Raw genomic sequence first — 14,818 nt, 5'->3', positions numbered from 1 at the left:
ATTAGGTGTTCAGGAAGGCCCTGAGCTAAGACTTCACTGAAAATAGGCCAGCCCTGCCTCCATGGGAGGTGGAGAGAGTTATCTTAAGCTCAAGACAGGAAAGAGGGAGAGAAAAACGAATGCCAGAGTGAACAGAGGTAGTGGGTACGGAAAGGATGAAATTGCGAGAGGTGGGAGGGAGCAGCTGGCAGGGACCAAATTACCAAAAGAATTGTTTGAAAGCAAAGGAGTGGGCAGAGTCCGGCGAGAAGGTCCTGGCAGGAACTCAGGCTAGACAGAGAAGTGGTGGCTAGGTGACTAGGTGACTAAGATGAGAGCAGCGGAGATGAAGCTAAGTGGGCCGATTTGGGTCCAGAGTACTGTCAGCAGCCTCCTATCTGCGAGGGCCCCGGGCCGGGTCAGGTGAGTGGGTGGCCCGCTCAGAGCCTCGCGGAGCCCCGCCCCCAGGGACCGGCGCGTGGCCGCTGCCCCGCCGACGTGGCCGGCGCAATAGGCCAGGCACGTGTCTGGTCCCAGGCTGGGGGACAGGGCGTGCGGGGGTCTCCGGCTCCTTCTGGTGATTAGGGGCCGGGGCGCCAGCTGGCCTAATCCTGGCGTCCGCGGGCGCGAGCAGAGCAGATGGGCCAAGAGGAAGGGGGCTGGGTCACAGGGAGGAGGGGGCGGCCAGGCGGGCGCGCGCCCCAGCCGCGCGCACGCGCCGAACGGGGGCGCGCAGGAGCGCCGGGGAGGGGAGGGGAGGAGTGGGGTGGGGAGGGGAGGGGAGGAGTGGGGTGGGGTGGGGAGGGGAGAGGAGGGGAGGGATGGGGGCGGGGTGGGGGCAGCCCTTTCCCAGGCGGTAGCGGGGGTGGTGTCGCTGTTGCCCTTTTAAGCCACGGGGCCGCCGCCTCCTGCCGGTGGAGTCAGTTACAAAGGGAGCAGCCGCCCAGTTCGCCACACCGCCGCTCGTTGAGGCCTCGGCGCCCCTCGCCATTTTCCAGCCCCGATCCGACGCGGGCCGCGGCGGCGAGGAGAGGCGGAGCCGTGAGAGCGCGGCCCGGGCCGGCCCCGCGGGGCGGTCGCGGCCGTGACGGCGGCTCCGGGCCCGGCTCCCCTTCCGCACCCCTCCCGCCGGAGATGAGGGGAAGATGTCCGTATCAGGGCTCAAGGCCGAGCTGAAGTTCCTGGCGTCCATCTTCGACAAGAACCACGAGCGATTTCGCATCGTCAGCTGGAAGCTGGACGAACTGCACTGCCAGTTCCTGGTGCCGCCACCGGCGCCGCCGGGCAGCCCGCACTCCCCGCCGCCGCCGCTCACACTCCACTGCAACATCACGGTGAGGCGCCCGGCCGCAGCCCCTCTGGGCCTGGCCGGGGAGGAAAGGGGCGCCCCGAGTGCTCGGACAAAGGGGAGGCTGCCCCGGAGAGGCCCGTCGGACCCCTGGGCGGGGCGGGGTGGGTCCGCCCCTTTCCCCGGTGAGGGGCCCAGTGGGGCCCCGCCGGGACTGCGTGCAGCTGGGGTGGGAGGAGGCGGGCGGAGCGTTTCTCCGGCTTTCCCGGCGGGGCTGGGTTTGGGGTTGCTGGCCTCTCTCGGCCCCGGTCGCCGCACCTCGAGGTGGGCTATCGCTGCCGGCCGAGTCCTCGCCGGGTCGCCATGGCCGTCCACAGCCAGGGGCCTGCCCCCGGGGGCCGCGGCCCGCGGGTCGGCTGTTGTTTGAGCCCCGGCGGGGCAGGCGAAAGGCCCTCAAGTTTGAACGCGTCTTTCTCCAGTCAGGTTTCCCTGGTTTCGTCTATTCCCCCAATTATTTTTTATGTTTGGGTTTAAGGAGAAACTAACATTGAAAACTGACGCGTTTGTGGGGGAAAAGTTTAGAATGCAGCCTCTGGCGCTGTTTGAATGATCCCCTTCCCGCTGGCCTGGCTCCGCGCTAACGCGTTCCGAAGGCGCGTTGGACATTGGATGCGGCAGGTGTTCTGGGGGGATGTTTGTGTAGTCCCTCTTGTGGTAAATCGGGAGCAGGGGAAAGGAGATCCGTGCCCAAATCTACTGCCCAGAAAGATCGTTTTTATGTCACAAAGTCGGAAAGATCCTTTATAGCTCTCTCATTTGCTTCGTCGGAAAGCTCGTGACAAACCCGTTTAAAAAAAAAAGTTAAATAAGTTTCCTCATAAAAATGTATGATGAGGATGTTCATTGTGAAATTGACTTACGGTATCGGTCCAAACTGCGGGATGTGCCGCTTATTATAACAGGAGTCAAGGTGGTGGTTTCATGTTCCTCTGTAAATACGTTAAAGCTGACTCTAGCGTCGTTAAACTCCCTTTGGTTAAGTTAGTAGGTAGTTAAGTCCTACAGCGTACCTGGTGCTCCGGAGTCTGCAAAGCCCTTGAGGTTATGATAATATTAAAATAGTTTTCAGAATACCGGGGAGCAGGTGTATATTTAAAAAAAAAAAAAAAAAAAGAAGTACAATAAAGAGCTGTACTGAGGTGTTCTCTTCTAGGCGCTGGTTTCGCAAAAATGGGTAGAGCAGTCCCTGCTTTCAGAACTCAGGCTTCTTGAGGGAAGAGTTTTACACAACAAACTGTGATGAAGTTCTGTGGTATGCTCGTGAAAGCCAAAGAGAGCAATTAACTTTGACTTTGGCTGGGGGCAGGGGGCGCTTCGGAAAGGGCCTTGAGGAGAGGCGGATTTGTGGAGTTGGGTTTTCACAGGTGAGTCGAATTTTGGAAGGGAGCCAAAGGGCATTTCAGGCTGAGGAAACTCCATCCGGAAAAAGACACCACAGCTTTGAAAATGTGGTTGGCTTAGGAATAGAGACGTTATAATGAGACTTGAGAAGCCCAGGATATAGGCGGGTGAAGGAGAACATTTTCCAAGAATGGAAAACAGGAAGTAGTAGTGAGCACAGAGTAGGTGATAATAAAGAGACTGGCTGATCTGATGATGATTATTCTGGCACAAGTTGAAGTATGGCCAGGAAAAAGTAGGGCTGGTTTAAATGACAAACTGAACTTGTAGGCCCCTGGGGAGGCGCAAGCTCAGGTAAATGGGAAGATGTACTTACCATCCAGGACTAGGAGTGGTTCTCTGTAGTGGGTGGCATTAGGAAATGCGTGTGTGGTTTTGGTTATTCTGGTGGGAGTGGGATGGTGGTGTTGCTGTGCTGAGCTGGCATTTAAGTGGCAGGGGTACAGGGATGCCAAGTGTAATATTCAGGCAATCTGCCAGACAGAATTATCCCACTTCAAGTGCCAGCAGTGTCCTATTGAGAACCATATTGGAGGCTGATGGAGTCAGCTGCACACAAAGATGCTGAATGATGACCTGGATTAGGGAGTGGAGCACGAAGTGAGTTAGAGATGCCTGGCCAAAGGACGATTTGGTGGGGACTAGGATAATGGTACCATTAATACAAACTACTCAAATTGAGGTGTCAGTGAATTAGGACACATTATCAGAAGATAATTATCATGGTAGATACTGTTAATAACATTATTATGGAGAAACATCAAACATATTCAAGAAGTTCAGTAGCATGGAGAACTTCGGTGTATCCAGCCTCAACAGTGATAAACTTTTGGCCAATCTTATTTCATCTCTGCCCCACCTTGGATTATTTTGAAGCAGATTCCAGACATAGCACTTCATCTGTAAATATTTCGGTGTGTATCTCCAAAAGATAAAGACTAAAATTTAGGCATGGCTTACTGTTTAGATAAAATCAATACAGTTTGCTCTTGTCGATACCATTTTCTTAGAGGGGAAGGAGCAAGGAAAGAGTGAGGTTGGATTTCAAATGCCAGGGCTTGTCTACTGTGTTTGATTTGCTATTATCTAAAGAGTTTTTAACTCTTAAAAATAAAAATGTACTGTTTGATCTATTTAAAAAAAAAAAACTTTTCCTCTTACCCCCAAATATTTATTGAGTTCTTGCCAGGCCCTGTCTTCTCTGTGCTTACCAAGAAGCATCCTTAGGCACTTTCTATAATGTTTGAGTGAATGGTACCTCATTAGTTGTTTCTTACAGACATGCATGTCAATTTGAGTAATCCTCTAAAGATATGGTGCCCCCTTTTTCTTTCAGGCTTCTGCATCAGCAGTTTTCCCCATGTGGAATGTGCCCCTTTCCCCAACTCATTCTGTCTTGACATGTCTGACCATCCCCAAGTCTCTAGTCATACAGTGTATCTATTTCCCTTCCTGCTTCCTCTACTCCTTAACTGCTGCTTTGGTTATGTTTTCTTATCTTCTGTTATGGTACAATAGTGTGTTTTTTTGAAAGTCTTTTTCATGGTGGCAGGGGAGACTGTTCAGTGATTATGCTTTTCATCCTCCACTCAGTAAATGCTCAGTAAATATTTGTGTTGTTGGCGATATGGCCACCATTTTAGCTACATTCTCTTTAAACAAAAATCTTAACTACTTGATCTTAATAAATTAACTGCCAAGAACTGGTCAAAAGGGCAGAGAAAACATCAAGAAAGTGTCTTGGGTAGTGCATAAATATTTGAAAGGCCACTTAGGACTTGATAGGAAATGTTCAATTTGACTTCATATGAAAGTGGTTTAAGAAGTAAAAAAACAGACAAAAGAAAGTGTAGATGTTTTTTACTCTTTAGGCCAAGGGAGTGGAACTAAATTTCTTTTCTGTTTCATAAATTTGTCCTAATCTTAGATACGAAGGGGGAAAAGGGCTAAATTCAACTTCAAGGAGTCATTTTTTTACTTGTTTTCTGTGAACTCATGATAAAAAAGTTTGTCATGGCGACTTAAAAAGTTATTTTTTCCATTTTCAGTAAATGGATTTAATCTCCAGTCACAGCTAACATCCAGTTGTTATGATCACACCTAAAGGCAAAGCAGCTCATTTTCCTAACCTGTGCAGCCTTATTGGGAGCCAGTGTAGGACTTTGTTTTAGTTCTTTTGGAATATTTAGCATAACTTGGCAGCTCCATTACTCCTTTTATGGACTTCTTGGCATCTGGGAACTCTTGGTAGAGAATCACTGTTTTAAAGTGAGAAATGCCCCCCAGGAAGTAAATTAGCTGGTTAACAAGTAAAACCTCATAGTGCTTTATTATTTGTGTAGCATAAATCATTACTCTTTCTGTAGGAGTGGCTATTTGCCAGGTTATTTGTGGTGGAACATTTTTTTGTTTAACTAATTAAATTTCTATTCATCATTGCCATAAAGGGTACTCTTTTCCCCACCCCAACAGCAAGATACTAAATTAAAAATGTTAGAGCTCTGAGTTTAGGAGATGGAAAAAAAAATTTTAGTCTTAGTCTTTAGGACCTCAAGCAAACTACTACTTTTACTGTATTTTTCTATGAAATAGATAATACTTTTTGACCCACATGAGAACATATTTAGGAGACTTGTCTAACAGTGATAATAATCTCTATAAATATAAAAGTGATGATGTCATTAGTGGCTGAATAACACTGGTTTGAAAATACTTTTTAATAGCTTTTCATGGAAGATGAACCAGTGCTGTTAATTTAATTTTTGATGTTTCTTGTCTTTACACTGATAAAAAAGTAGCCCTGACAATGTTATACAAGGGAAATAACAAAACTTGACTGAAAAGCCCAAGACCTTTTCTTTGGTCTGTTCTCCTGGGACATATTGCTTTTCTAGTTTGAACTCCTGGAGAATCTTTTTGGAAGTATCAGAACTGTCATGTTAAGTGCTTAAGTGGTACTTTCACTCCAGAGGAATCATTGTTTTCATTCATTTGACCAGTTTATAATATAGAGTCAATTTCCTAGTTGGTATCTAGTCTCCCTTATCCCCATTTTTATGACCTTCCTTGAAAGGAACAGATATATGAAGAGGAGATTTAGGTTTCCATTTTGTGAATGGTGTATCCTTTAGTAATTTGATTTTTTTTTTTTTTCTTTGTTAAACTTCCTTAGACCTGGAAGAGGATAGTGTTAGATAAATGTCAGCTAGTGGAGGGGCTGGGAATTGAATTTAAATAGTCCCTGCCAAATAAAGCATTATTGGAGAATCAGAGTGGTAAAGCAGAGGTCCCTTTTCCCAAGGCCATTGTAATAGTGTTCTGTGTTCTCTTCTAAAAGATTATTTTGAAAGACAAAGCAGACTCGGAACCAAGGAAACCAGTGATTTCTGCAGGTTCAGTGGTTTGAATCTTTTTCAGCACTTTTGATTTCTCTGCTTCAATTCATTTAGAATGAAGTTTTAATTAGCTGTAATTTGTTCCTCAAACAGTTAACATTTTTCTTTCACCAAATATTAGTGTATTTACTCTGCTTCTGTGGGTTCCAGTCATGTTAGATACTTAGTTGTACATTGTTTACTTGTAAAATGATTATCAGGGAGCAATCTGTTTTTCTTTCTGAGGGGAGAGGGTAGCTTTTTTTATGTTGTCAGGTCATTTAGGATTTTAGTTGGTACCGTATGGTAATTCTGTCACCATGTGGGGTAATTCTCCACCCCACATTTATTGAACGGCAATGTGTGAAAATAATGTGTCCTATAACTGTTCTCCAGAAGTGTTAGAGTTGTTAGACCTCTGAACCTTCAACAAGAAGTATGTGCGTCAATTTTCAAAAAGTTAAGACACAGCCATCTCCAAGGATTTCATATCATTTGGAAAAATACCAGAAACTGGGCATTCTGGCAGGCAGTTTTGCTGGCAGGTGCTTGATACAGAGCTGCACATTGGTCTTGTAGTGGCTTTATGTGGAAAATAGATAAAGTTATTTCTGAACAAGGAAAGCTCCTTAAACAATGAGAAGCAAAGAGGTCGGTTTGATTAACCTTGAGTTATGTTGTCTTAGATTAGGACAACAACACAGCATTTTATGGTGGCAGTGGTGGTGAGCTTCTTTGTAATTTGTCCAATTATGGTAACTTTTAGGTTGGTGGTCACAGACGTCATCCTTCAAGCCTTAAAATTACTATAAAACCAATAGTATTAATAAAATTGAGGAAAAACAGGGCCCCTGAATAATTAGATGCTTAGATAATTGTCTAAAATTTTCATAATTGTGGTGAGAAAGTGCTGTGTTAGAAGCATTTAAACATTTAATGTGGGGAAAGTTGCTTGAATTTATATTGGGATTTTTCAGCACCATCCATTGTTTAAAAATTGTATATCATGCGTCATTTTAAAGAGAAATAGTAAGGAAACTATCTTTTCAAGATAGAAAGCTTAGTTATTAATCTTATAAAAGTTTAAAAGCTTGAAGTATAAGAGGTTGAAAGCATTAATGCTTAGGTTTCTAAGTTTCGGTAATAATTTTAGATGCCTTTCAAAGTATGTGGATTGTCTTTTAAACATTACACTGAACAAGCCTTGATCATGATGTAGAATTTGTGCTGAAGGTTCAGTTTCCAGAGGTGATGGTAGATATTTTATAATGTGGAAGACAAGACGTTTTTATTTAATTAAGAAATCTAGAAACCAGATAAGCAAAACTAGAAAAAAAATCGCCTGTAATTCTACCACTCATAACATACCACTATCCAAATTTTGGTATATGTATTGTTAACTGGTCATATTTTTTCTTTTATATTTATGTAGATTCCCTCTCTCTTAAAAAAGTCAGTTTATTTTATAATCTGATTTTTTTTTGGCTCAATAATATTGTAGACCTTTGTAGTAACCATTACTCTACAATGTCTTCAATTATTGTGTGCTGTCTTATTACATGACTTGAGCATTGAGTCAGTCATGTCCCTACTATCAGTGGTTTCTGGTTTTTTTTTTTCTGTTTTAAATAATGCTTTAAACATTACTAGATTGAGCTAAATCCTCATGTATATAGGTAATATCCTTTGAAAATTTCCTAGTAGTGGTAACTTTCCTTTCTTATTGATGAATTGGTTTTTGGAGATGTTGTAACACATTATATTGTATAGGAACTTTTTTTTTCCCCTTTCAAAAGGTTACAGCTTTTATTGATCAGATTGGCAATAATGTTAATAGGTGTCAAGTGAAATGGGTATTCTCATAGTCAAGGCAAAAGTGTAAATATCTGTGGCTCTCTAGAAAACAGTTTGGTTTCTTTTAACCCTGTCCATTTAGCAAGATAAATGCTGACTACCCCTGTTGGCCGGCATTGACCTTGTGATGCTAGATCTCTGAGAAAGAGGGCTCTAGTCCCAGAGAAGACCCAGATTTGCCTAGTTTAGCTCATCTGACAGCTAATCAGGAATAGGATAGGCTGGTAGAGACCAGTGATCATGTTTTGGGTCAAGAGAGGAAGGTAGAAAGATGGAAAGGAGATAGGAAAAGTATCCTCAGTGGAACCACATTAATACAGAATGGTAAAAGGATGTTCCTTCCAAGGAAGAAATTCTGAAAGTGAAGGGAGAACAGGTTGGCGGATGGGGACAGGCAGCAGTTTTAATGAAACTAGTGGCACAATTTTACATTTTTGGGGGGTTAAACTCTTTGATATCTGGTCTGTCACTTGCTTCTGCATTCAGTCTATGGTGGTATGTTGTTGTGGTTGAAATAATAAGAAAATCCAACCTCACACAGATACTTGATTGGAAAAAGAAATATTTTAATAGCCATTTTAGATAGCTGTTGACATTCTTTTTGGATACTGTACCCAAACTTAGTTTTTCTTGGATTTTGACTGGATCTTTCACCCTTGCATGATATGACGTTGTGCGTTATTATTTGGAAAATATTAGTTCGCTGGAATCTTATAAATGTTAATACATTTCATTATATAACATAACATATCCATTAATATCACCATCACCCTCATCAAAATACTCTTGGGAAGCTGTCAGGCTCACATGGTGGAAACAGGCTTTGCAAACTGCTAATTTTTGCTTAAAAGCTTGAATTTTATTACTGGCAATAAATACTGCCTTCGATTTTCCTTAAAATGACAGGTTCTCTTCATTCTTTTTTTGAAAATATATCTATCAGAAACTCAAGTTGGAATAACCAATGTTTGTCAGTCATTCTTTCAAGTGAAAATGGTGTCCTGTGAAAGTGGTTAGTTCAGCTCACAATTCAAACACACAAGTGCGCTCTCATGTATACTGTAGGAGTGCTCATGTGTGCCCATTTCATCACTTGCAATATTAAAAAGACATAAGGATTGAGATTTAGTAAAATAACTGCCTCATCACAGACGTTTGTAAGTGAAATGCCTTTTTCTTATTTGAAACACCTTTAATGCATAGTGGTGAATACCAGTGCTTCAAGTACAGTTTGATGTCACTGCCTTTATCTGTGCTAAGGTACCCACCATTGGTAAGAATGTTAAATGGGCAAAAGGCAATTAACATCTTAGTATTCCTGTAGAAGTAGTTTGGGCCTTGGAGTCCAAGGGCCCCACTTAGAGAACTGTTAACATAGTTGCTTAGACCTACTATATATTCTGTCTTCTTTTGTCTAGGATTAGAAAAATATGGCATAGGTAGTAACTGATCTCAGCATTTTTTTTCTTTTTTGTTTTTTTTTGTAATTTTCATAATATAGTTTTGAGGGGTTTTAGCCCAGAGCACCAATTCATATATTTTCTTTCGCTTATGCAGAACTTTAATCAATGCAGTGAAGCTCAAAATGTAGGGTTTTTTTTCTTTTTTTAAGACTAAAGCAAATACAAATCTAAAACAAAATGGTTTAGATAGTGTATTCTCCAGACTAGGCTGAAGACTGAAGAAAATGTAATATTCAGTAAGTAATTCTCACTAAAAATAGGATTAATTTTGAAGACTATCTACGTTTTAGCCTTAAAGAGGTTTGGAACACAGTAAGAGTTTGAGGGATGAAGATACAGAAATAAACCATTGTTGAATGGATATAATGATGTTCTATTTCAGTTTTTTTTCTTTAAAGAATATTTGGTAAAATGCTTTAAAAATATTCAGATTTTGTGACTCCAACTATATAATAATTGAGATTGTAATTCTCAAAGCAGTGCTTCTTTAAAACTATGTAACATTGCCATGTTTCTGTGACTAGATCCTAACCGCAGCTAATACTAATAATAATGGCTTTCCCTGATATGTAGCAAACAGTACAAATGAACAGAGTAAATGTTAGTAGGTGGGAATGTGTAATACTTAATTCGTTAACTTTAAAAATCAACACGTAATTGTGCTTTAAAAAAGTGTATAGATAGTAATCGCATTTCTTGGTAGTATTCAGTTTGTGTGATGTAATAAAATATTGGAATTTTATGGTGTTTGAATTATTTATTGCTCTGTAACTAGTTTAGCAGCTTAAAACAGACATTATCTCACTATCTCTCATTATCTCATTTTGATTACGGGTCAGAAATCTGTGTGTGACTTACCTGGGTTCCTTGGCTCAGAGTCCCTGACCAGGCATTCAAGGTGTTGCCTAGTCATCTCAAGGCAAGACAGGACAGTCCTCTCCACCTCCAGCTTCATTCATGCACTTGTTGGTAGGATTCATCTCCTCAAATGCTGTTGGTCTGAGGGCCTCAGATTCTAGTTGGCACTTGGTCAGAGGCCTCTTCAATCCCTTGCCCAGTGGGTTTGGACCTGTCCGTAGGAAACTGTTTTCCATTCGGGGAACAAATGAAAGAGCAGGGGAGGGTAAGCAAGACAGAACTTCCCATCTTTTTGTAACCTAATTTCAGAGGTGACATCTATTACTTTATTCTGCTTGTTACAAGTGAGTCGTTAGGTCTAGGGGAGGTTATACAAGGGGGTGAATACCAGGAGGTTAGAATTATTGGGGCCATTTTAGAGGCAGTTTATTACAGTGTTCAGGAACACAACTGACCTCAATGAGTGGGAGCCCACAGACAGTCGATGTACAAGGAGAATGCCTGTCTCAGAGTCCAGCTGCCGTGGCAAGTGAGCACTGAAGGTAGCCCTAAGATAGCTGTGTTGCTGTTTGTTCTGCCTTTCTAACACTTGCTATATTTAAGAAGTAGTCTTAGCCTCATTTAAGAAATCTGTCCTTTAGAAACTACATTCTTGTTTTCTGTCTAAGAAAGGAAGGGAAATTAATTAGGAAAAAGGTGAAAATTAAATGGGATTGCTTTTAGGGGCCAGTTTTCTAATGGAGAAAAAAATCTCAAAGTAACTTCTGTAATTACACTACTGAGAAGATAAGGCATACAGTGAGTGGATTTAAAAAATTAGTTTTAGTATTTGTAAGTATTTAAAAACAGGTGCCGAGATATGTATTCCTTTACTTTGTTTAAAAAGTTGAGTTACATCTCATCTAGATAAAGCCTAGAAATGTAGCTTTATTATACTGAAAGGCAAAAAGTAGTAAGGTTTAACTCTATAGACTACTTCAAGGTGGGAAGTTTTTGTTTTTGCTTTTAATTTTTTTCTGTTTCTTGAAGGATTTATTATGATTCTAGATTTTAAAGCCCTTAAAAATGTTAAAGCTGGCAAATCCATGCCATGATAGACCTTTCTTTGTAAAGGAAGGAAACCCATCATCTTTGGTGCTTGCATAACATTTTTTTCTGCTTTTGATGGAACAACTTTTGCAGTATATTCTCTTCTGTTTAAATCAGACTGCAAGTCCTTTTTTTAAGGCTTATAAATCATATAACATGAAGCAGGCAAGATTAAACTATAGAGCTTAATAATTTTTGTTTAAAAAATTAAAAACATGGATTTTTAATGAATTTAAAGACATGGATTTTATTTATTTTTTTAGACATGGATTTTAATGTGTTACTTTTCTTTCTGTGATATGTTTTACTTAAATTTGTGATCATCTTGCCATTTAGTAGTGGGGTTTAATTGCATATCCAGGTTAGCCTGTATGTAAATGTGTTTAACATCAGTGTCTCCGTAACAGGAATCTTATCCATCTTCTTCACCAATATGGTTTGTGGACTCTGATGATCCAAATCTGACTTCAGTTCTGGAACGTCTCGAAGACACTAAGAACAACAATTCGGTGAGAAAATAAACCACGCTACTTTTTTTTTCTCATGAACGTAACAGAATTCAAGTGTTAAGTGGTAATATGATACAAAAGCTTCATTAATGACTATTTGATAACCTAGTCTTTAGCTCCTCTAAGGTTTTTTTTTGTCCTTCAAATTTTGTTTAGTACTTGGTTTCTCATTTTTATTCCCCGTAACTGTAGTCTTAGTTTAGCTCAGGAATTAGGTTGTCTCTTTCCCATGAATCCTAATCATTAAATTAAGTAAGCATTTTTGATTGGGTCCACTATCCAAGGTAGGAAATAGAAAAAGGGAAAAAGACTGAGGTAGAAGTGAGGGGGAAATAATGATAGAATGACCCCAATTGATGTTTCTGTCAAGAGTCTATATAACTCTGCAGTAAAAACCAAATGAATATAAATAAAAAATTTTATTTTTTAATTTTTAATTTTATTTTTAAATTTATTATTGTTTAATATATAAAGAAATCGAATTTCTTTGATTATAAACTATTAAGTGACCCTTGTGAAAGAACTAGTTAAATTAAAAACAATAAAAGGAAAATAGAAATCACCCTAATTTTTCTCTACCTGATACAAACATTGTTAATATGATGGCAATTTTTTTTTATCAGTATTTTTCTTTTGCTTGTAAAATACATATACTCTTAAATATATGTTTAAATTATTAAAGTTATATCATTTGCATTTTTCCACAATATCAGAGTTCTTGTAGAAGAACATCAGTCATTATTTGCAGGTGATGTGATTTTTTACCTTAAATCCAAAGGAGTCAGTTGAAAAAGCAATTTTTAAGATGATTGATTAAAAGTTCTGTTATATAAACATCAAGTTTTCCTAAATATCAGCTATAATCAGAAAATACAGTGGACAGGTATTTTATTGGCAGCCACAATTAAAGAAAAATTAGATACCTAGGAATAAGCTTAGATGTGCAAGTTTTATATCAAGAAAACTAGAAACATTTGCTGAGTGGAGTTAAAGACTTGACAGCTGTGTTCCTAGATGTGCAGACTCCCATATTATAAATGTGTCAGTTATCTGTAACTTCATGTGCGTTTATAAACTGAATGCAGTTCCAGTTAAAATCTCAACAGATTTATTTTTGGAACTTGACAAAATGACTCTAAAGTTTGTTTTGAAGAGTAAATAATAAATAATAATTATCTGACCAGATACTAAATAAAATAGCAAGTACTAGCACTAAGCTGGACAGGTAAAGGCAGTTAGAAATTTAGGAACATAATCATGCAATTGAGAATTTAGAATCAGTTAAATTGAACCAAAATACTCAATAAGTAAAGGATAGATTATTTTATGAATAGTATTGGGAGAACTGACCATTTGAGGAAGTTAAAGACTTACCTCAGATTTTTTTGTCACAATAAGTTAGAGGTGGTTTAAACATCTATTCTTAAAATTAAAATCAGAGGAACTTCAGTGTGAGTATTACAAGAGTAATAACAAAGCCATGAAGATTAGAGGAAAAAATTAAAAGCTAGATAGACATGTGTTCACATCTCCAGCAAGGGAGGGGCAACAGGACATGTAATGAGCAATAGACTTAGCCCCCTTACCAATGCTTCCCTTAAGGAGATTGCCTCTAAAGATCTAAAGTTGTAAGTTTTATAATAGTAGAAATGAGTGGGCTTATTTTTCGATGTCTAAAATATTCCATCAAAAAATGCTCCTAAAGTAAAATGACATAGGATATAAAATTTGGTCCAATTTATGAACGAGTATTTACATAAAAGAAAAAAACAAACTCATCCCCTGCTCTTTCTTGTGCTTTCTGCCAGTTATTTTATAATCTAGTTTCTTGATCAAATAAGCTGTCTTCCTCACATTTATTTAATTCATTATAATATGGATGCTGCCCCCTTTGTTGTACTAAAATTTTTACCCCTAGTTGCCAAATCCAGGACTACTTCTTTAGTCCTAAAGTTTCTGCAGCATTTTGATACTGTTGACTCTTTTCTTTTGAAACAGCCCTTCATTCAACAAACACATATGCTTTACTGTCCACCAATAAAGAGCTGGTTAAAAAAAAATTGCTGTATAGTTTTATGATAGAACATCATGTTGTTGTTAAGAATGCAGCCAGTCTTTCCACAAGAGTACATGCAATGTTCCAAGATGTACTAAAGTGAAAAAACAAGGCAAAGCATATTTTCTATAATCTGGCCCCTTTTGTATGGTGGTTCAGTGACTAAGTCGTGTCTGCCTCTTATGACCCCATGCGCTGTAGTCTACCAGGCTCCTCTGTCCATGGGATTTCCCAAGCAAGAATACTGGAGTGGGTTGCCATTTACTTCAGGGGATCTTCCAGACCCAGGGATCGAACCCGGATCTCCTGTGCTGCAGGCAGTCTCCTGCATTGAAAACAGCTTCTTTACTGACTGAGCCACCAGGGAAGCACTTGTACAGTGTTGTAAAAAGTATAAAGTAAATATGTACCTGTGTGTACACTGGTTTGTACATACCTTTTTTAACCTGGGTGGATACAGGAAACTATTAGGACACAGGACACAGAAAAGTGTTTTTTAAAAACTTGACTGGCTTCTATGCCAGGCTTCGTGATAAGTGGTCAGTATAAAAGACAAGCCCTCTCTCTGTCCTCTGAGGACTTCCATCAAATCACTCACTCCTGTTTCTGTCTCTTACTACCTTGCCTTGGTCTTCTCTGAGCTCTTATTCCTTGGTCCACTTCTTTGTTCTCTTTCTGTGCTTTCTCTGAGAAATCTCTTTTACCCCCAGTACTTAAATTATGGCCTATATTCCAATGATTCCTAAATTTGTATCTCTAGATAAAATTTTGTCTCCTGAGTTTGACACCCATTATTTGTCACATAAATCCAGGGAATCTCACTCAGATGTGCCATAGCTGTTCAAAATGATTACATCTAAAATTTAAGTTCATCTACATCTTAGTAC

General features: G+C 40.0%; 1 protein-coding gene across 2 annotated transcripts in view; it reads left to right on the top strand.

Moving 5' to 3' along the window:
* The first annotated feature begins 808 nt into the window (after positions 1–808).
* Positions 809–14,818, top strand: part of UBE2Q2 (ubiquitin conjugating enzyme E2 Q2) — a 57,856-nt gene continuing 43,846 nt past the window's right edge. The window contains exons 1-2 of one of the 2 annotated variants that reach the window (XM_070477639.1): positions 809–1,313; positions 11,774–11,875. In XM_070477639.1, coding sequence (XP_070333740.1) covers positions 1,125–1,313; positions 11,774–11,875 — 291 coding nt within the window. In that variant the 5' untranslated portion in view covers positions 809–1,124. The remainder of the gene's footprint in view (positions 1,314–11,773; positions 11,876–14,818) is intronic. The other variant, XM_020908691.2, reaches the window with a different exon arrangement.

The sequence above is a fragment of the Odocoileus virginianus genome, chromosome 16 (genome assembly GCF_023699985.2).
Source record: "Odocoileus virginianus isolate 20LAN1187 ecotype Illinois chromosome 16, Ovbor_1.2, whole genome shotgun sequence".
Classification (NCBI taxonomy): Eukaryota; Metazoa; Chordata; class Mammalia; order Artiodactyla; family Cervidae; genus Odocoileus; species Odocoileus virginianus.
The sequence above is the reverse complement of the archived record's forward strand: the minus strand, read 5'-3'. Positions and strand labels throughout refer to the sequence as shown.